This window comes from Phascolarctos cinereus, unplaced genomic scaffold (genome assembly GCF_003287225.1).
Source record: "Phascolarctos cinereus isolate Bilbo 61053 unplaced genomic scaffold, phaCin_HiC Scaffold_4;HRSCAF=312, whole genome shotgun sequence".
NCBI lineage: Eukaryota > Metazoa > Chordata > Mammalia > Diprotodontia > Phascolarctidae > Phascolarctos > Phascolarctos cinereus.
In genome coordinates, this window is record NW_027555847.1 from 719,587,478 (window position 1) to 719,612,477 (window position 25,000).

At 47.7% G+C, this 25,000-nt stretch overlaps 1 protein-coding gene across 1 annotated transcript in view; it reads left to right on the forward strand.

Moving 5' to 3' along the window:
* Positions 1 to 25,000, forward strand: part of OSBP2 (oxysterol binding protein 2) — a 277,980-nt gene that overhangs the window by 248,199 nt on the left and 4,781 nt on the right. The window contains 6 exon segments of the mRNA XM_020996548.2: positions 1,498 to 1,555; positions 2,001 to 2,147; positions 10,987 to 11,232; positions 18,370 to 18,490; positions 23,028 to 23,131; positions 24,716 to 24,811. Of these exon segments, the coding sequence (XP_020852207.2) occupies positions 1,498 to 1,555; positions 2,001 to 2,147; positions 10,987 to 11,232; positions 18,370 to 18,490; positions 23,028 to 23,131; positions 24,716 to 24,811 (772 nt within the window).

A 25,000-nucleotide genomic window follows, 5' to 3' on the forward strand; every position in this document is an offset into this window, starting at 1 on the left:
TTTGAAGGAGGGGAGAGAGAAGGTCCTTAATCACTGTTTGTGGCTCGCTCTCAGTCAGTTAAGAGTTGTGACCAGGGACTTGTGGCCGGGACAGTAGAATTTTGTCTTTCCCAGACCCATCACCATCACCAAAAGTCTGGGGGCAAAATGACAGGAGTCCTTGGAATCCAAAGGGCCTGTGTTTGAGTCCCAGCTCTTCCATTTGCTAGGTGGCGCTGGGTGGGTGAGCTTACCTCTGTGGGCCTCAGTTTCCTCATTTTACAGATGAGGATGATGACATCCATACAGAGTGAGATAAGGCCCAGACCAGTTAATGGTCAATAGAGTTAACAGGCTTTAGAGCTGGAAAGCAAATTCCAGTTCATCAAGGCTTATCTTATTTAGTGAGTATGACTTTTTTTTGTTCTTACATCTCCTTGCTTCCTCCTGCCCAATGTGTCTCCCTCGTGACCAGGAATAGAAAGGAAAAGGAAGAAGCATGTCAGCAAAACTAACATCTGGTCAAGTGAGACTAGCATCCCATGCAGAATTACGCATCTGTAGTCCCCACTTCCATCTCCTTTTGGAAGACAAGCTTTCGAAAGCATTCATTGTGCTCCTATGGTGTGGGAATGCAGAAATAAAAATGGTTTTGGTCCTACCCTCCAAGAGCTTGTATTTCCAAAGGGCAAGGGTAGGAGTGGGATGTGACACATAAGGAGATCCGTGGAATGCCAGGCAGAGAGTGCATTAGGAACACTTGGCCGGTGGAGAACATTGTCAGCTGGGGGTTCAGGGAAAGCTCTCAGGAGCTGGGGGCACTGAGTTGGTCCGTGCAGGAAAAGAAGAATTCACAAAGACAAAGAGGCTCAGGAAGGACCTTAGGATAAGGTCATACCGTGACATGGGTGGCACAATGGGTAGAGCCCTGGACCTGACATCAGGAACCCCACCTCAGACCCTTGGCAGTCATTTAACTTCTGCCTGCCTCGGGCTCCTTATCTTTGCCAACCTTAAAGCACCATATCAGTGCTAACAATTGTTATGGCCCTCACTACTCTTAGTCCAGTTTCACTGTATCAGGGAGTATGTGACCAGGAGTGATGAGGAATGAGAGTGGAAAAATCCATTTGGAGCCAGCCCATCTATGGGGCCTTGAGAGCAGTGCCAGCCTAGTGCTCCGGGGGCCCTAAGGAAGGAGTAGGGGAGGGGTCAAAGAGGGGAGAGGGCACAGGCGCTAGAACATGAGTGATGAAGGCCCAGACAAGGGCCAGAGAAGAAGGGGCAGCTGCAGGGAGAGAGATTCGACGAGAGTTGGTAAAGTGATTGGAGGTGGTGGTTAAGGGCGATGGAAGAATTCACTGCAGTTCTGAGAAAATGTGGCGTCACCAAGAGAAATCAGAACGTTTGGAGCAGGGGAAGAGAAGCAGACCACGGCACTGCATTTGGTCCAGCCCGAAGCCCAAAGGCTCCATCACCCATCCGAGAAGGAGCACCTAACCTTTGTGTTTTCCACAGATCTGCTGAAGGTGGGAATGAGGCAGGCCCAGTGGATGACTGGAATGCAGAGGATGATGTGAGTAACCTGGACCAGAGAGGATGGACTCCCAGGGATGGGGGGAGTGGATGAGGGAGGCTTCAGAAGGTCTGTGGGCTAGAAGCCAGGGCATGTCTTGACCCTGGCGACAGAAATTGGCACTTCACTCGAATTTTCTCTGTGGTCTTTTCCAAATTATGCCACTTCCATCTGGGAAAGGGAAAGGAGCTGCCTCCACCATGGGCCTAGAGCACCCCTGCTCAGAAGGCAGCTAGAAGCTGCAGGGGGTGAGCCTAGTGGATGTCTGAGGGAGGCAGGACCCCTATAGTCCCAGCCCTGCTCAGGGGTCAGAATGTTTGTTCACTGCCCGGGCGGCCTGAGCCATCACCACCAAAAAGGAGACCGTTTTCCCGGAATTTTCTTCCTGCCTTATTGACCGGGCTGAGGCCTTGGTCCCCAGCTCCTCCTTCTGATTCTTTGGCAGGTGTTTGGGAACACCACACGCATCCCGGGCGTCCCGCCCAAAGTCAAGAGGAGGACGCACATCCCTAACAAACCTAACTATAACATTAACCTCTGGAGCATAATGAAGAACTGTATCGGCAAAGAGCTGTCTAAGATCCCCATGCCTGTACGTGAGTGGGGCCCCAGCAGGGGAGGCTGGGGGATGTGCCCATGGGGGCCTGATGATTTTCAAAACTTTATATTTTGAACCCCAAAGTGAAAAGTATCCCTAAGTCTGTCTGGTGACAAGGTTGTGAATTTGTGATGAGGTTGTCATAGTACTACTGTTACTATAGGACCTGAAGGGTGGCCTTTCCCCAGCCTAGCCCTGGGAGGCCTGTGGTGCAAATATTATCTCCATTTTACAGATGAAGAAACTGAGGCATAAGAGACAAGTGACTTGACAGGGTTATCCCGTTGATATGTGCAGTGCTCTTCTGCTGCACCATGCTACTTCTCACTCAGTCATGGCCCTGCCTTGTTCTTCCAGCACTTCCTAGGAATACTTGGGAGCTCCCTGCAGCTGGGGTCCTGAGACCTCAGAACTCAAAACAAGGAGGAGAGCCAGAGCTTGAATTAAGGTCATCAGAGCATAGTCATGTTATTTATGCAGATAATATACTCATTTGTACAAATCCAGAAACCAGAGGAGAAAAGCACGTTACAAGCACTTGGGTGAACACTGCAAAAATCGCGTGATATTTGACAGTATGGCATACACTGCAGATCACAGAGCAGTAGGAGTTCAGGAAACAGCCAAAAAGCACAGCATTTAGCAGTAACAAGTCACCCTCTCTTCTGGAGCCTGGGCTCTCTGTCCAGAGCCAAGGAGCAAACAATTTCTTGACTTGTCTTGATAATTTCATCCTTCCAAAAGCGGAGGGGCCAACTGAGGGAATTCTACTCTGGACGAGATTTTCACTACCAAAGAGAAGAGAGGCACTGGGGTAGGAATGGTGGCACCTTTTAGAGGAAGTGACTCTTCCTTTGTGATGCACAAGGGGAGGAAAGTTAGGAATGGTTGGGAACCCTGTGTTTTGGCAGAGCCAATCCCAGAGAGAGAATAGGTGGGATCCCATGAGCTAAACTTCTAAGAGAAGGTCAGCCCACGAAGGATGGACAATTTTCCCCAAAAAGAACTTCTGAAGACACAAAGAGAAACAATTCCAATGACCTAGAAAAAGGAGAGTTATCCAGAGAGACAGAAGAAGCATACAGGGAACTCATTAATCCACTTAGCTTTTTAGAAGATATGGAAGCAAACGTGCAGGAAGCATGGTGCAGGCCTGTCATAAACATAGCAGAAAGCCTGTATCATTGAGGAGCTGCAGCAGGTAAGGAAAGCCAAGGATCAAAAATTATGGTGGCAAGGAGTACCACTGGGGAGAAAGACAATGGAGGAAAGAAGGCCAAGAGGGTGATCTGGGAGGAAGGGAAGACAGAGCCACTCAGTCAGATGGGGCTTGTTTTCTTTCTGTATTAACTTAATATGCCAAAATAAATAAAGAGCTGGTAAGAAAGCACCTGCCTGCCCTCGTGAGTTCAAGTCACCTGGGCCAGAGTAACTGTATATTCAGGTGTCAAAAGAACTGGCAGATATGATGACTGAGCCATGGCTATTAGTAGGGGGAGAGGAGGGAGTTTGCCAACTATAGGCCAGTGATCTGGACTTTGATTCCTGCCAGAACTCCAGAATGTGGTGGTGGTAGCGTTCATCCTTTGTTTTCAAAGAGAACCAGTGACATGATGCCTTGGCTTGCATGGGAATTGCATTTTAAGTGAAGCAGAGTTGCATAGTCATCAGTGTCAAGACAAAAGCCAAGGCCACTGGCAGTGGCCTGGGATGCAGAAACAGCAGTAATTGTGGAGGCTTTATCAAGCATAGGTCATGCCTGACTCACCCTGTTTCCCATTTTGACATTTACTAAATTGGCAGATGAGGGCAGCGATTTAGAGGCTATCAAGATTTTAGTAAAGCATTTGAAAGCGTCTCTCTGCCGTGTTTATGGAAAAGCTACAGGCGTTTGAACAAGACGCTGGCTGAATGAACAGGTGCAGGAGACGTCATTCATGGTGGTTTAATGGCAGCCTGGAAGGCTATGCTCGGCCCTGTGCTATTTAACATATTTATCAATGACCTTATCACATTTGCAAATGAAACAAAATGGGGAGAGTTGGCCAATGCACTGGATAAGAGGCAGGGTTCAAAAAGATCTTGTCATATTTGAACACTGAACCAAATCCAACCAGTTGAAATTGAATACAGATAAGCCTACACTTGAAGTCTTATACTTGGATGAGAAAAAAATCGACTTTACAAGCACAGGGAGAGATGGCCAGAGAGCAGCTGTTCTGAAAACAAGTTAGTGGCTTTAGTGGACTCTGTAGTGCAACGTGGCAGCCAAGAAAGCAACCTGAGGAGGTGATCCTAGGTGGTAGAAGAAGGTCATCACCCTTCTGCCACTGCTGCTTGGTTATGTGCTACCTGGAGTCTTGGGTACAGGTCTAAAGGCCACATTTTGGGAAGGACCTTGGTAAGTGTAAAGAACATCCAGAGGAGGGAAAACCAGTTTGGTGAAGGGCATGGTTAGGTTCATGCCACAGTAGGACTGGTGGAGGGACCTGGGGATATTTAGCCTCTAAAAGAGAGCTCTTAGAGGGATGGTCTGTAATTGTGTTAAGGGTTGTTACCTGGAGGAGGGATCCCCCTTATTCTGCTTGGCTGAGAGGCAGAACTAGAAGCAATGGGTAGAAAGCACAAAGAGGCAAATGGAGGAAGAAGGCCCTACCAGGCCAAGGTGTTCAGAAGTGAAATGGGTTGTGAAGTGGCCGTGGCAGACTGCCCATCAGTAGAGATCTTCAAGTTAAAGGTCACTTGCCGGGTACGTTGTACAAAAAAATTCTATTTCACAGAATTGTCAGTGCTAGAAGGAAACTCAGTGACACTCTGTCAAATGTTTGGTCAGTGGGCATTTATTAAGCATCTGCTATATACCAGACACTGGGCTGGGCGGGAGAGTTACAAACACAAAAGTGAGACAGTCCTGGCCCTCAAAGAGATCATATTCTACCAGAAGGCCAGCCCATACCTCAAAAGGAGCCTTTGTTATACTCAAAAAAATTGCAGAGAAAAAGGAAGATAGACCAATATATATGGCCAATGAATTTTATGCAAAAATTTAAATAAGATCTAGCAAAAAGACAATAGCAATATTTTTTAGAAATGTATTCATTATGACCAAGTTGGATTTGTACCACAAATATGAGGATGGGTCAGCATTAGAAAAGCAATAAACATTAACAGTATTAAAAACAAAAGTATCTAAAACCACATGGCTAACTACTAGATAAAGAAAAGGCCTTTGACAAAAGTACAAAACTCATTCGTGCTTTAAACCCTACAAAAACATGGGCATAGAAGGGCCCTTCTTCTATATGATATATACAGACATGTAACCTAAAGCTAGCGCTCTTTGTAATATGGAAACATGGAAGCTTTCTCAATAAGCACATGAGTAAAGAAAAGATAACTCATCTTCCCACTTAGTATTGCGAGTAGTTCTAGAAATGCCATTTAGATTGGCAGTAAGACAAGAGAAAGAAATTAAAGGCATAAACGTTGGCAAAGAGGGAGAAAGGATCCATGTTAGCAGATGACATGATCATTTACTTGGAGAACCCCAGAAATTTGGGGGGAAAGCCCTAATTGAGAACACAGTTTCAATTAAGGAGCCAAATACAAAATGAATCCCCAAAGTATCGTCAGCATTTCTTTATAGCAGTAATGAAATTCAGGAGAAAATAATAGAAAGGAAAATCCCATTGAAAATAACTACAAAATGCATCTGCTATCTGGGAATCCGTCTTCCAAAACACATTCAAGACTTGTAGAAATAAAATTAACAGAGTACTCATTAAAGAATGAAAAAAAGACTTGAATAATTGAAGGAACATTTGTTATTCATGGTTGAGCCACAACAATTCTAAAAAATATGATTTCTACCTAATTTACAGATTTAGTGTTACAGCAATCAGACAGTTGGGGGGGAGGTACATACTTTATAGAGCTAGACAAAATAACAACAAATCATTTTGGGAACAAAAGATCTAGAATGTCAAGGAAAATAATGAGATTGGGGGAAGGACTAATGAGAGAATATTAGTTCCATAGTTCAGATGCTATCATGAAGGTGTTCATCGTCAAAACCACAAAGACTAGCAAAGGTGACAAAAGATGGACATCACCAGTGCTGGAGGGCCTATGGTAAGCTAGGCACGCCAGTAAATACACTGGGGGCGGCAGTGTGAACTGGTCCGGCCATTCTGGAAAGCAGTTTGGAATTGTACCAGTAAAGTGAGTAGCACATCACCTTTGACCCAGAGACACACAATACTATTAAGTATATACTCCAAGGAAGTCAGCGACAAAAAGAAAAGCCTTATATACAATGAAATATTTTTACTATGAAATTCGTAGAAGCAGAGAACTAGAAAGAAATCAAATGTCCATCAGTTGGGGAATGATGCAGCAGATTGTAGTGCATAACTGAATGGACTATTACTGTACTGTCAGAAACAGTAAGGGTGAGGAATACAGAGAAGTCTTACAAACTGATGCAGTGTGAAGTCAGCAGAACCAGGAAGACAGCAGACACAGTGAGGGCAGCAATGTAAATGGAAAGATCAAGAGCAATGAAACAACCCCAGTGAACGCTGTGAAGTTATGGTGACCGAGCTTGGCCCCCGAGAGGAGGCATGAAAAGGTCCCTGCCTCCTTTGTGGGGGTGGGGGACTGTGGGTGTAGAATATTAAATCTAATGTCAGACTTGCTTAACTGAGAAAGTAGAAATAAATTGGGAAATTCAGACCATATAAAAATAAAAGATATCAACTAAGACTTATTTTTAGAAAATGTATCAAAATTGTTTGGTACTGGCTAAAAAGTTTTTAGATCAAATCAGCGGAGCAGACTAATAATAAGCAAGAATCGGCAACAGTGCATCTCAATAGACTAATGTTCTGTAAATGCAAGAATACAGTTTATTTGAGGAAGAGCTCCCTATTTGGCAAGAAGTGATGGTGGAAATGGAAGGCAGTTGTGTAGAAATTAGATTTAAAACAATTTCATATCATATCCCATTGTAAGCTCAAAATAGAAACAGGATCTCAATATGAAAGGTCACGCTGTGAAGACTTAGAAGACGACTCGGTCAGGGGAGAATTCATAGTGAAACAAGGAAGAGAAAAGATCTCAAAAGATCAAATGGGTTATTTCAGTTACATGAAACAGGAATAAAATCGAGCACCTGCTAGAATAAGAAGTGAAACCATCCACTAGGAAAAGAAAATCTTAGCATCTCAGCTGAAGGTCTCCTGTCCAAGAGACATAAGAAATTAAAATAAATACCCGAGACCAAGAGTCATTTGCTAATGGATAAGTAGTCAAACTGCAGATAACTAACAGTGATTACTCCGAGTTGTTAATGATAAGATAAAGAGAAATCAAAACAGCTGTTTTTACCTGATGCCCAACAGACTGGCAGAGGTGACAATCACTGTGAAAGATAGTCCCTGATTAAGCTGGGAATTGGTACAACGATTCCAGAAAACAATTAGGAATTATGCTGAGAAAGGGACTGAAATGTCCATATACTTTGACCCTGAAACCCCATTGTTCACTGTGTATACCTAGATGTTCACATCAGCCCTTTTCATGGTAACCTAAAACTGGGGACAGAGCCAGTGCCTGTGTATTGGAGAATGGTGAAGTAAATTGTGGTACATGAATGGAATGGAGAATTACTGTACCATAAGAAACACTGATTGAAGAATTCAGAGAAACTTAGAAAAATTCATATGTGTTGATACAGAGTAAAATCAGCAGAACCAGGAAAACTATTTACGCAATGCCTATAATAATACAAATGGGAAAGGCAAAAAAGAAATGCTTTCTAATCATGTGAACCAAGGTTGGCATCAGCCAGGAATTGAGGAGTTGCTCCCTCCCCTTGACTGAAGATGGGGGACTGTGGATATAGAACACTGCATGCACTTTCAGTCAGTTAAGAAACATCTATGGAGTACGTGGAATTAGCAACGTAAAGACAAACCTGGGGTTCACAGTCATGACCAATAGTCTAATCTAGTTAGTTTTGCTGAGTTGGTTTTTTCCACATTCTTTTTAATCTATAAGAAGTAGCTTGCTGGGGTAAAAGATATATATTTCAAAAATGAATGTTTTATAAAAACAAAGGCGTCAATGAGTTAAATTTATTTTTAAAAAGAAAACAGAGGGAAAAGAGACAGTCTAGGAACTGCCTTCTCCCTCCTCTCTAAAGATGTAGGGCTTTTGGAGAAGAGTACAATGATGGCGAATCATAGCGTTTCAGAAAAGCCAGAGGACCTGAGATAGCATGGCTTGGACAGGCTCCTCTTCTGTAAAATATGGATAATTACACCTACAAAGAAATAAGTGAGGCAGCCTGCAGCAGTGGAAGGGGCCCTGGATTCGAATCCCAGCTTTGCCAAAGATAGTGCTTGCTATCTTTCTGACCTTGGGTAAGTCGCTTAATCTCTTGGGGTCCTCAGTTTCCTTGTCTATAAAATGAGAGGCTTGGAATGGATAGTCTCTAAGCTTCCTTGCAGCTCCAGAATTTTCTGATCTTCTGATCCTAACTGGTTGTCTCGCCCCCACTTGAAACACCTCCAGGGATGGGGGTCATAATTCTGTTTAGTGCTCTATTCCATTGTTGAACAACCCAGTAAGAGACATTTCCTTAGCTCTCTGTATAGAAGAAGGGTGTGTTGTAAACCCCAGATGGCCAGTGACCAGTGCAGGGGTCACTCCATTACTCTGAGCCTCAGTGTCCTCTTCTGTAAAATGAGGCAATAACTCTTGTGTCCCCTCACTCACAGGGCTGGCGTGAAGATCAAAGGAGTTCTCATGTAGAAAACACTTGAGTGGTAAAGTGCTATGAAAATGTCAGTTGTGGTTTTCTTTCTTACTGTCGCTGAGCAGATTCCCCTTCCCAGTTATTACCATGACAAATGGAAAAGGAAAAGTCTTGGCAACTGGGCTCCCTCTGGAGTATTGCCAGATATCTGAGGAAGCCTCCTTACCATGGCTGTCATCGCCCTCCACATCTGAAAGAGAATAGGAAGAGCTTCCCTGAAATGAGCCCTTGGGCCATGAGATGGCTCTGTCAGAGTCTGTGACAGGGCCAAACTAGTTGTCTGTCTATCCAGTCATTGGAGTTTACCGCTTAGGATGAGGACTGAGAAAAGGCCACTGCAGTGAGAGATGAAGGGGTCATCGGTAAGTTTAGAGAGAGGAGGTAGTTTCTGTTGAATGATGAGGTCTGAAGCCAGACTGCAGAGAGCAGAGAAGCAGGTGAGAGAAAAGGAAGAGGAGACATAGATTGTTGACAGCCTTCTCTGGGAACTAAGCCAGGAAATAGAGAAGAGATACGGGATGGGAGAGAGTGGGCCTGTAGGCATGTTGGTCGTCCAGAAGCAGCCAGGAGATGGGGAGAGTGAGGGGGGACGGAAAGGCAGTGTGCCCGATAAAATGGACTGGGATGGAATAACTTCTCTACGTGTAGAGGGCTTGGCCTTGGCGAGGAGCAGCGCCATCTCCTGATGTGAGGTGGATGAAGTACAAGAGAGTGTGCAGAAAGCATATGAATGGTGAGGCCAGGAGGAGGGGGAGATCTTGGTGAATTACCTGGGGCGGGGTGGGGGGGGAGAAGGGGAGGGATAAGAAGGTTTGAAAGAGCTCCTGTGGAGGTTGGCATGGTGAGGTGGTAAGGGAGGTCGAGTAGGATTGCCTAGCTGCAGCAAAGACCTGGCTGAAGTCATGTAACATAAATTTGTTGTGGACCTAGTGAGAACGGTTGTGTGATTTTTCTCCAGTGTCATTCATCAACACATGCACAGGAACAAAAGCAGTGGATATTTAGGAGTGACCAAGGTTGAGGTTTGACCAAGGGAGGAGTGTGTGGCCACAGCAGAGGAGATAGCCTCAGAAAGAACCGAGCAGTGGAGGGATTGGAGATCACAGTAAGGATGAAGAGCAGGGTTCAGGGTTGCCCAGTAGAGGGGAAGGGAGAATGACAGCAGACTGATCACAGGAGGAAATTTGAGAGTTCCTAGGCATGGAGGCAATGGTGAGATCTCAGGTTCCCAGTAATTGTCTTCACAGTCGGGATTTGGGATTACATGATTAGCTGACCCAAAGGATCAGTGATCTGGGGATTCCGAGAGCCTGTGAATCTACCATCCTATCATTCTTGTTCCAGACATCGTCTAAATGTAAAGGCTTTGAGGTCTACAAAGTAAGCCACATCTCTGCCTCCCTTCTACAGGAAGCCTTTCCTGACCGCCATTAATTCTAGTGCCTTTCCTCTGCTGATTGTTTTTGGGGGTACATTTTCTTTCCTTCTTTTTTTCTTGAGGCCATTGGCATTAAGTGACTTGCCCAGGGTCACATAGCTAGCAAGTGTCTGAGGCCGTATTTGAACTCAGGCCCTCCTGACCCCAGGGCCAGTGCTCTATCCACTGCACCACCTAGCTGCCCCTTCTGTTAATTATTTTTAATTTATCCTGTTTAAGCTTATTTGTACCTAGTTGTTGGTGTGTTGTCCTTCCTCCTTTAGACTATGAGCTCCTTGAGGGTAGGACCTGTCTTCTGTCTTTCCTTGTGTCTCCAGTACTTAGCGCAGTGCTTGGCATGTCGTAGGCACTTAATAAATGCTTGTTGACTGACTGGGATAGTATGTATGTGTGCATAGACATAGTCATAAAGAGTAAGTGCTACTATTGTCTCCATTTTGCAGATGAGGAAACCAAGCCTTAAAGAAGTTAAGTGACTTTCCAGGGTCTCCTTGAGGTTAGGGCAGCTTTGAGCAAAGCCTCAAAGCTTCGTCCAGAGCTGAGCTGCTGTGGCCCTTGTGCTATTGTCTCTGCAGGTGAATTTTAACGAGCCACTCTCCATGCTCCAGCGGCTCACTGAGGACCTGGAGTACCACGAGCTGCTGGACAAGGCCGTCAAGTGTGAGAACTCCACAGAGCAGATGTGCTTTGTGGCTGCCTTCTCAGTGTCTTCCTACTCCACTACCGTCAACCGCATAGCTAAGCCATTCAATCCCATGCTGGGAGAAACCTTTGAGCTGGACCAGATGGAAGAGATGGGCCTCCGTTCCCTCTGTGAGCAGGTAGGAAGCACACAGCGTCTCGGCCCACGCGGGATTGAATCCTGGTTTGGAGGGGATTAGGGGAACCCCGAGGTCCCTTTGTAAGCATCGGGCAAACCTCCAGGCACATTGAGGTGTGATTTGAAGAAGTCATTGCCGGTCCCCATAATGATCTGGCAGGGCTGCCTGGCCTGCTTCTAGACAAGGCCCCTGAACTTCCATCAGGACTCCTGCCTTCAAGAGGCTGCCCCCTTTGTTCAGACGCAATTTTAGAAAGAATTTCAATGAGACTGTCTAATGGCATTAGCTCTGAATGGAAATTGATTTTCTTAAACCACTCAGTAAGTGAAAGGAGGCAGGAACACTGAGTAGAGAGTGTGACTGAGTGCAGGACGCTGGGCCCAGGACCAGAGACACCATGCCCCAGGGGAGCTAGAAGAAAGGAGAGGAAATCAGAGACCTGCAGATCTGGGACAAGGGACAGTCAGAGGCAATGCCAGATGAAGGTGTCAGAAGTCATTGACATCTCCAGAGGACATGAAGCATGGCAGTAAATAAAAGCACTTACTAAGTGCTTGCTATGTGCCAGGCCTTGTGCCCTCAAGGAGCTTATAGTCTAATGGGGAGACGTGTCCATACAAAATAGAGCAAATGGAAGGTCATCTCAGGATGGTAAGCAGCAGAGGGGATGGAAGCCAGCCCCTGGGGATGAGGAGGGCCAGGAGATGAGTGAGGCAGGAGAAGGGGGACAGGGGACAGCCGGAGCAAAAGGCTGGAAATGGGTTGCAGTGTTCTTGGCAAGGGCCAGCAAGGAGGCCAGCCAGCACTAGACAGGTGGGAAGAGAGCAGGTCCTGAAGAGCTTTAAATGCCAGCCAGAGGGCTTTCTGTTGTATCCTGGAGGCCACATTGAGGAGGGAGGTGACATTGGAGTGGACCAGGGATTCGAATGGGGACAGACTCAAGGCAGGGGGAGGAATTAAAAGCTATTGCATGTGGAAATCTGCCTAATGGGTGTCATGTTTTTGCCTTCTCAGTCGGTGGGTAGGGGGACAATTTGGAACTGAAAATAAAGGAAGGCAAGAGTTGAAGAGGGCTATGAGATCAAAGAGGCAACATGTATGAGAAGTATTGGAAAGACAGAAACAATGAAATGATAAAATATGGCAACATGCTGGATATGGAGGGTGAATGAAAGTGAAGGGCTGAGGATGACATTGAAGATGGTACATCTGGGTGACTCCTGATGGTCCCACAGAGGTTGCGAAAGGGGGAAGGTTTAGGGTGAAGATTGTGTTTGGAACTTGTAGAGTTGAAGTGTCAGTGGGGCATCCTAGTTTTAGAGGAACAAAAGGTAATCAATGGAAGGCCAGGGCTGGATCCACAGATCTAGTAATCATCAGCCAGGAGATGGTAATTGACCCTATGGGAGCTGATGAGATCAGCCAGGGAGGTTAGCGTCGGGGAAGCCCAGAGAAGAGAGAATGACTGACGGTGTCAGAGGCCACAGAGAGGCCGAGGGGGATGAGGACTGAGGAGAGGCCATCGGGTTTGGTGACTTTGGAGAGAGCAGAGTCAGTCGAATGATGAGGCAGAGGTCTGTCTAGACCAGGGCTGGGGAACCCATGGCCCTATCAGGTGCGGCCCTTTGAATCCAAACTTCACAGGACAGATTCCCATAATAAAAGGATTTGTTCTGTAAAGTGTGGACTCAGTCAAAAGGCCACACCCGAGGACCTAGAGGGCCACAGGTTCCCTACCTCTGGTCTAGAGTGCAGCAGATTTAGAGGAGTGTGAGAGATGAGGTGGAGGCACTGAGTGTAGATGGCCTTCTTAAGGAGTTCAGCCACAAAAGCAGGAGAGAGAAGATGGTTGTATTGAGAATGGGGGACATGCGGGCCAGTTTGTAAACAAGGAGCAGTTAGAGATAAGTGAGAGAATAGGGATGAGAGTGGGTCCAGAGAAGAGCAACCAGAATGTGAGAGGTGTGAAGATCCCTGGAAAGAAGTTGGGCTGTGTAGCCTGGAGAAGAGAAGAGAAGAGACAGTGACTGGCTCCTGGTGTTTGAAGAGCTGGGCACGGACAAAGAGGATTTCCATTTGTTCTGCTTGGCCTTAGAGAAGAGAACTGGGGACAGCGGGCTTTCCAAGGAAGCAGATGTTGACTGTATATCAGGACAAAAGGATGTTCAAGAAAACTTGTCCAAAAGTGGTGATTTTTCCATCCCTGGCAGTCTCCCCAGTGGAGTCTGGAGGAACATTTGTTGGGGTGGCCACTGAGGGCGTTCTTGTTCAGTTAGGTGATTTCTCAACCCCCTTCCAGATCTGAGATTCTGTGATTATAAGTGCCTGCCCTGGGCCTTCTAGATATCAGCTACCTCTGTCCTTGTAGATCGCCTTCAAGGAGATGCCACTTTAGAACCTAGCAGCCAGACATCCCAGAGCCCCAGCCGAGATCAGCCGGGAAGGGGACTAGGCACATGGCATATGAGCCTCTCTTGCCCTTCTCCCATTCCCCCAGTAACTAGCACAGTGGTCCCTCACACTTCTTCTTTCTTCCAGAACCAGAGCCTGAGATGTGGCCTCTTCCATTCACCAGTTAGGGATTGAGGCCTGCGATGTGTTGTCTCTGTGTGTTGTTGTGATAGGGGGAGACTTTGAATCAGAAACCCCAGAAAAAATCAGGGTTGGGTCCTGGCTCACCGTGTCCCTCTCCCTCACATACGGAGCTGCCCTCCTGTCTGCCTCCTAGCAGCTCACCGTGTCTTTTACCCATCCTTCCTTTTCCCAGGATTCTGCAATACCTTCTTAGAGTTCAGTCTGATTTCAATCACTATTGTCTACAGAATTGTCCTAAGTATACAGGAGAAAGCAGGCAAACAAGCCCTGCTTCCAGGGAGCCTGCCTTCTCCTAAACAGGTCCTGTACAAAGTGAATACAAAACCTTTGGGGAAGGGGGCGGAGCACAAAGAGCTTAGGGCATCAGGAAAGCCTCTCAGGAAGTCGCAGCCACACCAAGGTCCAGAGGAGCTCTCTACTGGCACCCCCAATCTGCCCCTGTTGACATGAGACCCGCCCTCAGGTCCTCAAGTGTCACTCCCTTAGCCTGCTTCCCAAGTAGAAATTGTTTGTGCTCAGATCTCCCATTGTAGCTCTCTTCTTTTGTACTCTGGTCACATGCATCCCTGTTGTGGCCATCCCATGAGATTCTGTGAGGGCAAGGACCATACTTTATTCTTCAACAACTTTGTATGGTCCCTGGTGCCTAACGTTTTGGAGTGCCTCCTCTGTCTCTTGTTCTGAGCACCTAGGGATGCAGAGATGAAAAAAAAAATTACCTTTCAGGCAATCCACAAACGTTTATTAAGCACCTGCCATGCATGGTAACTTGAGATTCATCGGAGACCGTAGATTTTGAAAATCCCCAAGCGTCATTGGAAGAATATCAGTGTTAAGAAGCAAAGCTTGTTCAGCAGCCTATAGATTGGGCTCATTGGAAGGGCTGCCTGGCAAGGTGTCCACCTGCTCATTTCTGGCCAGATGACCGTCCAGTCACATTCCCAAGAGGTTGGGGGTGATGGAAAGAGCAGGACATTTGGTGTGAGAGAACCTGGGCTGGATCCCAGTTCTGCTGCGTGATATTGTTTGACTTGAGGTAAGTCACCTACCCTCTCTAAGCCTCACTTCTCTCATTTGTAAATAAGGGGTTGAATTAAGAGGATGCAGTTAGCTCTGCATCTGTGGAGCTGTGATGATCCTATAATCCTTCCCACAAGTTGTGTGATGATGGAGAAACTCAGTAACTCATCCATCTAGTTAGGTGTCATAATCTGGGCAGTGGGCATTCATCACTCATGTTTTACATCACTGTCTGGGACAGGGGAGCACAAATAACCTAACTTTCTGGTCCTTTATAAGAAAGATTAAATTAAAATACCATTATAGCCTTTGGAAGGATGTGGAGTTGGAGGCGTAAGCAGCAAATATTGCCCATATCTGGGCTCTAGTAGAGGGAGCCTAGAATTGTGAAGGATGCTGTTAGTGTCAACAGGAAAGTGGACCCCTTGACTCTGATATGTTCAGACTTGGAGAAGATCTCTCTTGTGTCAGCACTGCGTACAGCAAGCTGGACCCAGTGCCTGCACATTTGAACCATCCCTGCATCCTGGGCAGAGTTTTCCAGCCTAATAGAAGCAAGTAGTGTCAGGGAACATCCCATGAGCACTTGCTCTCCAGTCTCAGAAGTGGAGCCTTAGCTACCAAGCTTTGGTGATTTTCCAATGTGAAAAAAAAGGAAGAGTTGTTTGAGGCAGAAGCTCGAGTAAGCAAGAGGACAGGCGTGTTCCCATGATGTGGGTTGGATGGGGGATGTGCCAGAGGAGCGGCTCACAGTGTCGAGCTCCTGACGCCTGACCGTTCTGGGGATGATACTGGAAGGTCCCTTTGTCTGTGATGGATGACCTCGGAGACCTGATGATCAGTGGCATCACTCTAACAGTCCGCCCAGCAGATCCTGTGCGTCACCTGTAGTGGTGGTGCCAAAGAAGAATGGAAAGATAAGGATGTGCATGGAATGGGTGCACCAGAGTGGCCCATGCTCTGGATTAGGCAGCCAGGGGGCACCTGCCACGTTCCACTACCTGTTGGAAAAAGCAGTGGCAAGATGAACCACGTGCACCTGCGAGTGTCGGTCTTTCTTAATGATATCATTGTCTTCAAGAAGACCGGAGAAGAATGTTGGGAGAGACTGAAGAAAGCTCGAAGACAGCGGCCCAAAGCTTCGTGCGGAAAGTGCCAGTTGTGTGGTGCCCCCATCCAGGCTGGCAGCCACACTGCGTGTCAGCAGGGCGTAAGTGATAACCTGTACAAGACAGAAGCTCCTCTCGTAGCGGGTGGGTGGGACTTTCTCACTTCTGTCCAATCTTAATTATGATAATTTCATAGAGTCCAGTTGAGATGGTGGTGTTGCTGTTTTTTCTATTTAAAATGTTGGCATCTTTGTTTGTATCTTGCTCTCCTGGTTCTGCTTCTTTCACTTTGCATCAGTTCTAATAAATCTTTCAGTCACTATTTCTGATAACTCCGTAATATTCTATACATCCATGTACCACTTGTTTAGGCAGTCCTCAGTTGATAGATTGTTTCCAGGTCTTTGCATCTACAAAAAGAGTTGCTGCAAATAAGCTGGTATGTTGGGGCCCTTTACTTTTACTGTGGACCTCCTTAGGGGGACAGTTGTCCTTCATTCTTGAAGAGGATCAAAATGACATCACCATGTTGGGGCCAAGTTACGGTGTGTCTGGCTCTGACTGATCAGACCCATTATGTGAGGTCTGAAGGTTCTACCACAGCTTGGGCACAAATAGCACATAGGAACAGTCAGAGTGGAGATGTCTCTGAATTTGCACATCTCATACTTCTTTTGAGCTACCGTGGTTCTGCTTTGCATGTGGGCATGCCATGCTGAGTGGTCCCGTGTCTTGCAACCGATTCCACAGTTCTTCAGAGAGACCTTGAGAGTATCCTTGTATCACTTCTTCTGACCTCCATATGAACACTTGCCTTGTGTGAGTTCACTGTACAGTAGTCTTTTAGGCAAATGTTTGTCATTTGAACAACATGGCCAGCCCATTGGAGTGGCATTCTCTGCAATAGAGTTTGAATGCTTGGCGGTTCAGCTCCAGAAAGGGCTTCATTATCCAGCACCGTATTTTGCCAGGGCATCTTCAGAATCCTCCTAAGACAGTTCAGATGGAAGCAGTTCAGTTTCCTGGCATGGTGCTGGTAGACTGCCCAGCTTTCACAGCCGTGCAACAACAAGGTCAGCACAGCGGCTCTGTAGCTCTTCAGGTTGGTGGGCAGTCTAATATCTCCCTCTTCTTTCCCACACTTTCTCTTGGGAGCCTCCCAGACACTGAGCTGGCTCTAGCTCACCATCTCGATGACATGCTGCCAAGGTAAGTGAACGTATCACAGCATTCAGAGCTCCTCCATTTACGTGACCAGTGGTTCCACAGATGGATGGGGGAGAACCTCTGCTTTCTTTGTGCACAGGTGGCAAAGAATCCATACTCTGTTACATCTCGGCCTCAGAGGCTGCACTGAGTGTGCAATCATCTGCAAACAAAGAGTTGCGCACCAGCTCTCCTTCCACTTTAGTCTTGGCTTGTAGCCTTTTCAAGTGAAATATTTACCACCAGTGGGGTAGCTGACCTCGATGCCATTTTTGTCCTCATCAAAAGCGTCTAGCAACATTGCTAAAAACATCATGCTAAAAACTATAGGAGTGGGGCAGCTAGGCGGTGCAGTGGATAGAGCACCGGCCCTGGATTCAGGAGGACCTGAGTTCAAATCCGGCCTCAGACGTATAACACTTGCTAGCTGTGTGACCCTGGGCAAGTCACTTAACCCCATTGCCTAACCCCTCCCTCCCCCCAAAAAAATAAATAAATAAAAAGCATGGGAGCAAGCACACAGCCCTGCTTCAATCTGTGGGTGACTGGGAAAGCTCAAGAGCATCATCCGTGATGTCTAATGGTATTCCAAACCTCTTCTCCAGTTAGAAGTTCAGCTACAGAGAGACTGCCTTCAGCCTGAGGCACACGGTCAGGGCCTCAGCGTTGGCTGACAGATTCTCTGTTGACCTCCTTGGGGTAGGTGGCTAGCAGTGGCTGTTGTTGTTTGTCCTTCATTCTGGAAGAGGATCATGACATCAGGAAGGTGATGCCAGGACTTGCAGGTAGATTGGATTGAGGTAAGGGAGGGCTGGGCAAGGTCAGCAGCCTCATTCTCACCTCCAGAGCCTTTGGTTCCAAGTAACCAGATAAAGATCAGGATGCCTGGAGATGGACCTGGAGGCAGTGGGAGACTTGGCCTTTTTAAGGTCTTTAACAGGTCTCAGTGGAACTGAGGCTCACGATGGAGTCTTTGGGTCAGAGAGTATGGACACGACTCACTTTTGTAGCATGACTCCACATTGCTGTCCAGAATGGTTGGACCGGTTCACAGTTCCACCAAGAGGGCGTGATTGTGTCGGCACTTCCACAGGCCCTCTCACGTTGACTTTGTTCATTTTGATCAATCTGTGCCAGTTTTCTGGTGATGGCGTAAAACCTCAGAAGACGATTTGAATGTTTCTTATTGTCCTACTCTTGTTTTTAGGTGAGTCACCACCCTCCTGCAGCTGCCCACCATGTGTTCTCCAAAAATGGCTGGACCCTATGGCAGGAAATCACCATCTCCAGCAAGTTCCGGGGCAAATACCTCTCCATTATGCCACTAGGTAAGAGCACATATTACAGTGAAAAAAAGAAACCAAGTAGTGACATGTGGACAATGGTTTATTTAGCAAAGCATGCCGGTGCAGAAACAAATCGAGTCCGAGGTTCTCAGTAGCCAAGGACCTTGACCGCTGTTTTCTACACAGTTAATGTACAATCTGGAGCAGTTTATTATGGAGGATGGGGGTTCAGAAGAGAAATTAGAATATTGTGTTGATTTGGGAGTCATCAGCATAGAAATTATTTTCTGAGCCTGGGAGGGTGCAGTGAACTAAGCGAAGGCCGAGGGCAGGACTTTTTAAGACACCCCCACAGTCCCAGTGAGGGGGCAGAAGGTGGTGATGGAGGGGGCAGAAGGTGGTGATGAAGTGGGCAGAGACTCAGCAATCCTCTGGGTGCTAAAGCTGGTAAGGACGTTAGACTATAGAGCAGAGGTCAGAGCTGGGAAGGCCCGTGAGCACAGAACAGTAGAGCTACCCAGGTGTGTGAGGATACAGAGTCACCAGAATGTCTGAGCTAGATTGTCCAGCTCTAAGGTAATGCTCACTCCCCTCCACTCCTGCTTTTCCCACCCACCCCCAGCTGCCTCTCTTTGCAAGGGCCCTCAAGGCTGTCTCATTTACCTCAAGGCTTATCAGGCCTAGAGATGGCCTGAGCCTTGACGGAGTGAGGCTTTGGCCCTGGGCCAGCTTCCTGTGTCATCCATCTGGAGGGATCTCGGAGGGATTTTCTGATAAGAGGGCTCATTTCCAAGGCATCCTTGTGGGAGTACCATTCACCACCTCCCCAGAGAGTCACAAACGGTTTTCTCAGGTGAATGGTTTTAAATCTGTTTCTCCCAAGAAGCCAGGCTCGACTGACTTGGGAAGGAATTTTTTCCTTAGAACCAAGTATATCTTTTAAACATAGAGTCCACCTGGGAATGCTGCCTGTATACCGCTTGGCCTTGGAGTTCCCTCGACAGCTCTCGGGGTCTCCTTACTGGTCAGGATATCCACTTCTCTCTCCATCTTCACCCAGCATCAAGACCCAGGGTCACTGGGTTTAGAGCTTTGGAGATTATCTGGTCCAATCTCTCCTCCAGTTCCTACATTTTCAGAAGAAACTGAGGCCTGTAGAGTGAAAAGTCAGTAAGCATTGAAGTGTCTCCTGTTTACCAGGCTCTGTGCCAAGGACTGGAGATACAAAGAGAGGAAGAAGAGAGACCCTGCCCTCAAGGAGCTCCCAGTCTGCTGGGAGAGACAAGAAGCAAACACACATGTACAAACAAGCCGTGGGCAGGAGGGAAGGCACTGGGATTCAGAGGGGTTGCGGAAGGCTTCCTGGAGGAGGCGGGGGTTTATTTGGGAGCTCAGAAAGCAGAGAGAAGGAGGGAGAAGGTTCCTGGTCTGGGGCACAGCCGAGAGATGAGTTCGGCCCCTGAGTGGCTTCCCAGCATTGCTCCCCTTCAGAACCAGGGCCAGAAGTGCATTGTCTTGGCCCCCAACTGAGGAGGCTTCTGCCTGCCAGGCATTCCTCCCCCCTACCCTTGCTCCAACCTAAAGAGGCTGTAGACTAGAATCCCCTTGGCATCCGTGAGAAGTCAAGAGAAGGGATACCAGGAAGCTCAGTGAGAATTAGATTTCTGTTCTCATTAGAAGAATTCCTTGGCCTTTGGGCCTATGGGCCTCCTGTGCGTCATTTAGGGGATTATACCTCAATCTACACCCTCCCTTCCGAATCTGGGATTTGTGATTCTGACGGACAGAACACTGGGCTTTGAGTCACCAGAAATGGGTTTGAATCCTGATGATAGTGAACCATATGACTTTGGACAAGTCACTTCACATGTCTCAGCCTCAGTTTTCTCAGCTGTGAAATGGGAATGTTAAGACTGGCTCTCCATCCCTCCCAGGGCTTTCATGAGGGGAGTTCTAGTTTGAAGCTAGAAATGGGAATGGTGATGGCAGTGATATTTGTCTTTCTTTCTTTTATGGGTTTTTTTTTCAGCATTCTTTTCTTTTTAAATTTTGAGTTCCAGATTTCCTCTCTTTCACACATTCCCCACCCACTGAGAAGACAAACACTATGATATCATTATACATGGAAAATCATGCAAAATACATTTTGTATTAGCCATATTGAAAGAAGAAGGAAGGAAAGAAAGAAAGAAGAGGAAGAAAACTGTGCTTCGGTCAGCACTCAGTTCATCAGCTCTTTCTCTGGAGGTGGAGAGCATTTTTGATCATGAGTCCTTTGGAACTGTCTTCTTGCACATTGCCTTGATCAGAGTGGCCAAGTCGGACACAGTTGATGACCATTACGACGCTGCTGTTAGTGTGCACATTGATCTCCTGGTTCTTCACACTTCACCTTGCATCTTTTCTTGTGGGTCTTGCCACGTTTTTCTGAAACCATCCTCCTCACCGTTTCTTGGAGCCCAACAGTATCATCACAGTCTTAGGCCACAGCTTGCTCAGCCTTTCCCCAGTCATTTTCCAGTTCTTTGCCTCCACAAAAAGAGCTACTCCAAATGTTTTTGGACATGTGGGTCCTTTTCCCTTTTCTTGGATCTCTTTGGGATAGAGACCTGTATTGCTGGGTCAGAGGGCATGCAGTTTTATAGGCCTTTGGACAGCATTTCAAGTTGCTCTCCAGAAAGGTCAGACCAGTTCACAACTCCACCAGCAGTTCATTCGTGTCTCTATCTTTGCCTCATCCCCCTGCAGTATTTGTCATTTCTGATAGGTGTGAGATGGTAGCTCAGAGTTGTCTCAGTTTGCCTCTCTCTAATCAATAGTGCTTTGGGGCATTTTTTCGTATGACTGTGGATAGGTTTGATTTCTTCTCAATGCTGCCAGTTTATATCATTTGACCATTTGTCAATTGGGGAATGACTCATATTTCTACAAATTAGACTCAGTTCCCTATATGTTTGAGAAATGAGGCCTTTATCAGGAAAACTTGCTGTAAAATTTTCTGATATTATTTAATTATCTATGGTATCTTTTAGCAAAAAGCGGGAGCAAAATGTAGCAAAACCTCTCAATCAGGCCTAATTTCGCTTTTGCTTTGCCAAGATCATGATATCCCCCATCCCACTGCCCAACCTCCCACACAATACAGGGATCCCCTCTCAGACCATTTCTGGCATCCCCAGCCTCAACTCCAGAGTGTGCAGCAAACCCCAGCCCAGCCACCCCACATGGCCCATTTGGGGTACAGCTTCAGTGTTAAAACAGTTGCTGCAGGTACAGAAACTGAAAGGTGAGTCTTATGGCCCTCCGTCCTTAGAACCTGGACTGTCCAAGCTCAGAGAGGGCCTGGAAGAGATCGAACCTGACTCTCTCACTGACTTTTTGCTCCCCTCATATCTATGTTGCTCTTTATACTTTTCAAAGCATTTTAAAAATTGTTATTATCTTTTTTTTTCACATCACCTTGACTCTACATACAGAGTAAGTCTCTTCTCATAACAAATAAAAAGAAGTAAGAAGAAAACTAGCAAGTCAGCAGAATCCGCCAAGATGTGCAAGTCAGCAGAAGAACATGCGTGCAGTCCGATGAGAGTGCATGCAGCAGCCTCCCGGGGGGGGAGGGGGGCGCGGCAGGTGTCCTTTCTCTCTCTCTCTCTTTTTTTTGGGGGGGGGACAGTGAGGCGATTGAGATTAAGTGCTTTGTCCAGAGTCACACAGCTGGTAAGTGTTATGTGTCTGAGGCCAGATTTGAACTCAAGGCGGGCACTGTATCCACTGCACCACCCAGCTGCCCCACAGCTGTCCTTTCAGCGCTCTTCTCTGGGGCCAGCCGAGGCCATGAGGGCAATGCAGCCATCTTTTCAGTATTTCTCTTGTTGTTCCTTCCATTTACTTTGTTGAAGTGGCTGTAGGTCTTGTCAAAGCATTCTCAGTACAATGTCTTATTTTACACTAATATCAAAGAAGGAGGAAAGGGAGCCATGTGTACAAAAATGCTTCTAGCAGCTCTTTTTGTGGTGGCAAAGAATTGGAAACTGAGGGATGCCCTTCCACTGGGGAGTGGTCGAACAAGTAATGAAGTATATGAATGGGATGGAGTGCCACTGTACTTTAAGAAATGGTGAAGGAGATGGTTTCAGAGAACCCTAGAAAGACTTGCTTGAACTGACACAAAGTGAAGTGAGCAGAACCAGAAGGGCAGTTTATACCATGATAACAGCGTTTTAGAGAAAAACAACTGGAAAAGACATTAGAACTTTGACACTGAAGATGAAACATGGCACTCCCCTCCTGTTATAGATGCAGCAGACTCTCAGCCCGTGGAGGAATTTGTTTGCATAATTTTGCATATTTATTATGAAGGTTTTGTTTGTTTGTTTTCTGGTGGGAGTGAGGTATGAGAGAAAGAAAATCTCTTTTCATTGGGGAAAAAAATATTAGTGTGACTCTCCCACCCCCCTGAGGTCATTAGAGGGAGAGGGCGAGTGGGAGAGCCAGGACTCGCAGTGGGTGCCCTCTTCTCACCAGCCATCCCGTTTTTCACTGCATAAGCTGTGACTTCTCACCTTTTTCTTTCCCCCAGGTGCCATTCACCTAGAATTCCAAGCCAGCGGGAATCACTACATCTGGCGGAAGAGCACCTCCACTGTGCACAATATCATCGTGGGCAAGCTCTGGATTGACCAGGTCAGAGCGGGCCTCCCGCCTCCTACCCTTCTCCCTAGGCCACGGTCCAGGGGCAGCACCGAGCTGCTGGGGGTTTGATTTTGGTTTTGTTTTTCTTTATGGTGAGGCAGTCAGGGTTAAGTGACTTGCCCAGGGTCACACAGCTAATAAGCGTCATGTGTCTGAGGTCGGATTTGAACTCAAGTCCTCCTGACTTCAGGGCCGGTGCTCTATCCACCGCACCACCTAGCTGTCCCCAAGCTGCTGTTTTCCAATCCCTGGGAAAAGAAGGTCTTGATGGTGTTGTAGAAACGGGATGTCAGAGCCCAAAAGGCCTTTAGAAGAGCATCGAGTCTGCAATTCAAGGGCCCAGATGCAAACGTCCCCTGGCCACTGACTCCCTCGGTGACCTTGGACAGGTCATTTGACTCTGGGTCTGCCTGTAGGATCCTGGAATCTCTGAGCATGAGAAAGGCCTTATGCAGAGCAAGTGTGGGGGCTGGAAAAGAACCTTAGAGCCAAGGGAAGAATAGACATGGGCCTCTGGCGGTGGTCAGAGGGGCCCAGTGGCAGAGCCAGGACCACAATACGGGCTTCCGTCTGTGACCTCCAGCTGCGCAGAGCACTCTGTCTCCCAGCATCCCCGGCAATGAGCTGCCCCTGGCCCCGTGGGTCCCATGCCTGCGTCACCCGCCTCCTCAGCCCTCCTCCAGGGCAGGTAGAGCCACGGGCAGCACCAGTGCGGACCTCCCTTCACCTCTCTGTGGGCCACACTCGGGGTCACTAAAGCTAAGGCGAGCGTTCTTTACATAGTTGGGGAAGTTAAGGCCGAGGGAGAGGAAGGGACTTGTCCAAGGCCACACAGGTGGGCAGTGGTAGAACAGCCCTGTTCCTGTGGACCCACCCACAGGCTGGGAGGAACCAAAGAAGGAAGGGGCATAGAACAGCAGGGAGCTCCTGTGGGCCAGGAAAGGCCAGGAAAGCCCACCCTCCTCCCAGTCATGGCAGGCCCTTCCTACCTGGCAGTCCACCAGCATGTAGCTGTGTTGGGCGTACCTGTGTGAGCCAGCGCGGTCACACGTAAGTCACTACAAAGTCATTGGTGGGGTGGGGGAGGACAGATCTGCCCCTTCTTCTCTACTGCCCGCAGAGCAGATGTCTAGGGTGGACAAGCAGAGGGGCTGACGGCCTCCGCGGGGAGGGGAGGGGCCGAGCGCTGGAGCACGGAGCCTGTCGTCCTCTGGCTATCAGTGTGTAGACGTGAAAGCCTGGGCCAGACTGTCACTGCAGGTGAGGGCTTCTGCCCGAGCGCTAGGAAAACAGAAGGTTCTTCTTTGATGGACACCCCCCCCATCCGGCGTCCTCTCAGGTCACTTGTCCACTTTCCCTGGCCCCCTTCCTTTCACACTCGGGGGTCCTCACGGTGCCCGGCCCACAGTAAGCGCTCGATCGGTGCTTGCTGATTGACTTCTTGTGGCATTGTCAGTCACGGCATGGATTTTGGGGAGGAGAGCTGAAGCGGCGAGAGGGGGCAGGCACCGGTGAGGTGAAGCTGGGGCCGCGGCCCTGACCAGCCCTGACCTCTCTCTGTCCGTTGTTCTCTAGACAGGAGACATAGAGATCGTTAATCATAAGACAAAGGATAAGTGTCTGCTGAAGTTTACACCCTACAGCTACTTCTCAAAAGACTACACCCGAAAGGTAGGCTTGGGGAGCTGCGGGACAGGGATCATGGGCAAGCCCTGGAAGGACAGGGAGAAGGACTGTCAGGCTTTCTGTCATTTCTGAAGTCTCCAGAGGGCCTAGAGCAGAGCACATCAGGGGAGGTCAGGGCTGGGAGGGGATGTGGAGCTTACCTAATTCTAGCCTCACCTCTGTAGTGAAAAGGAG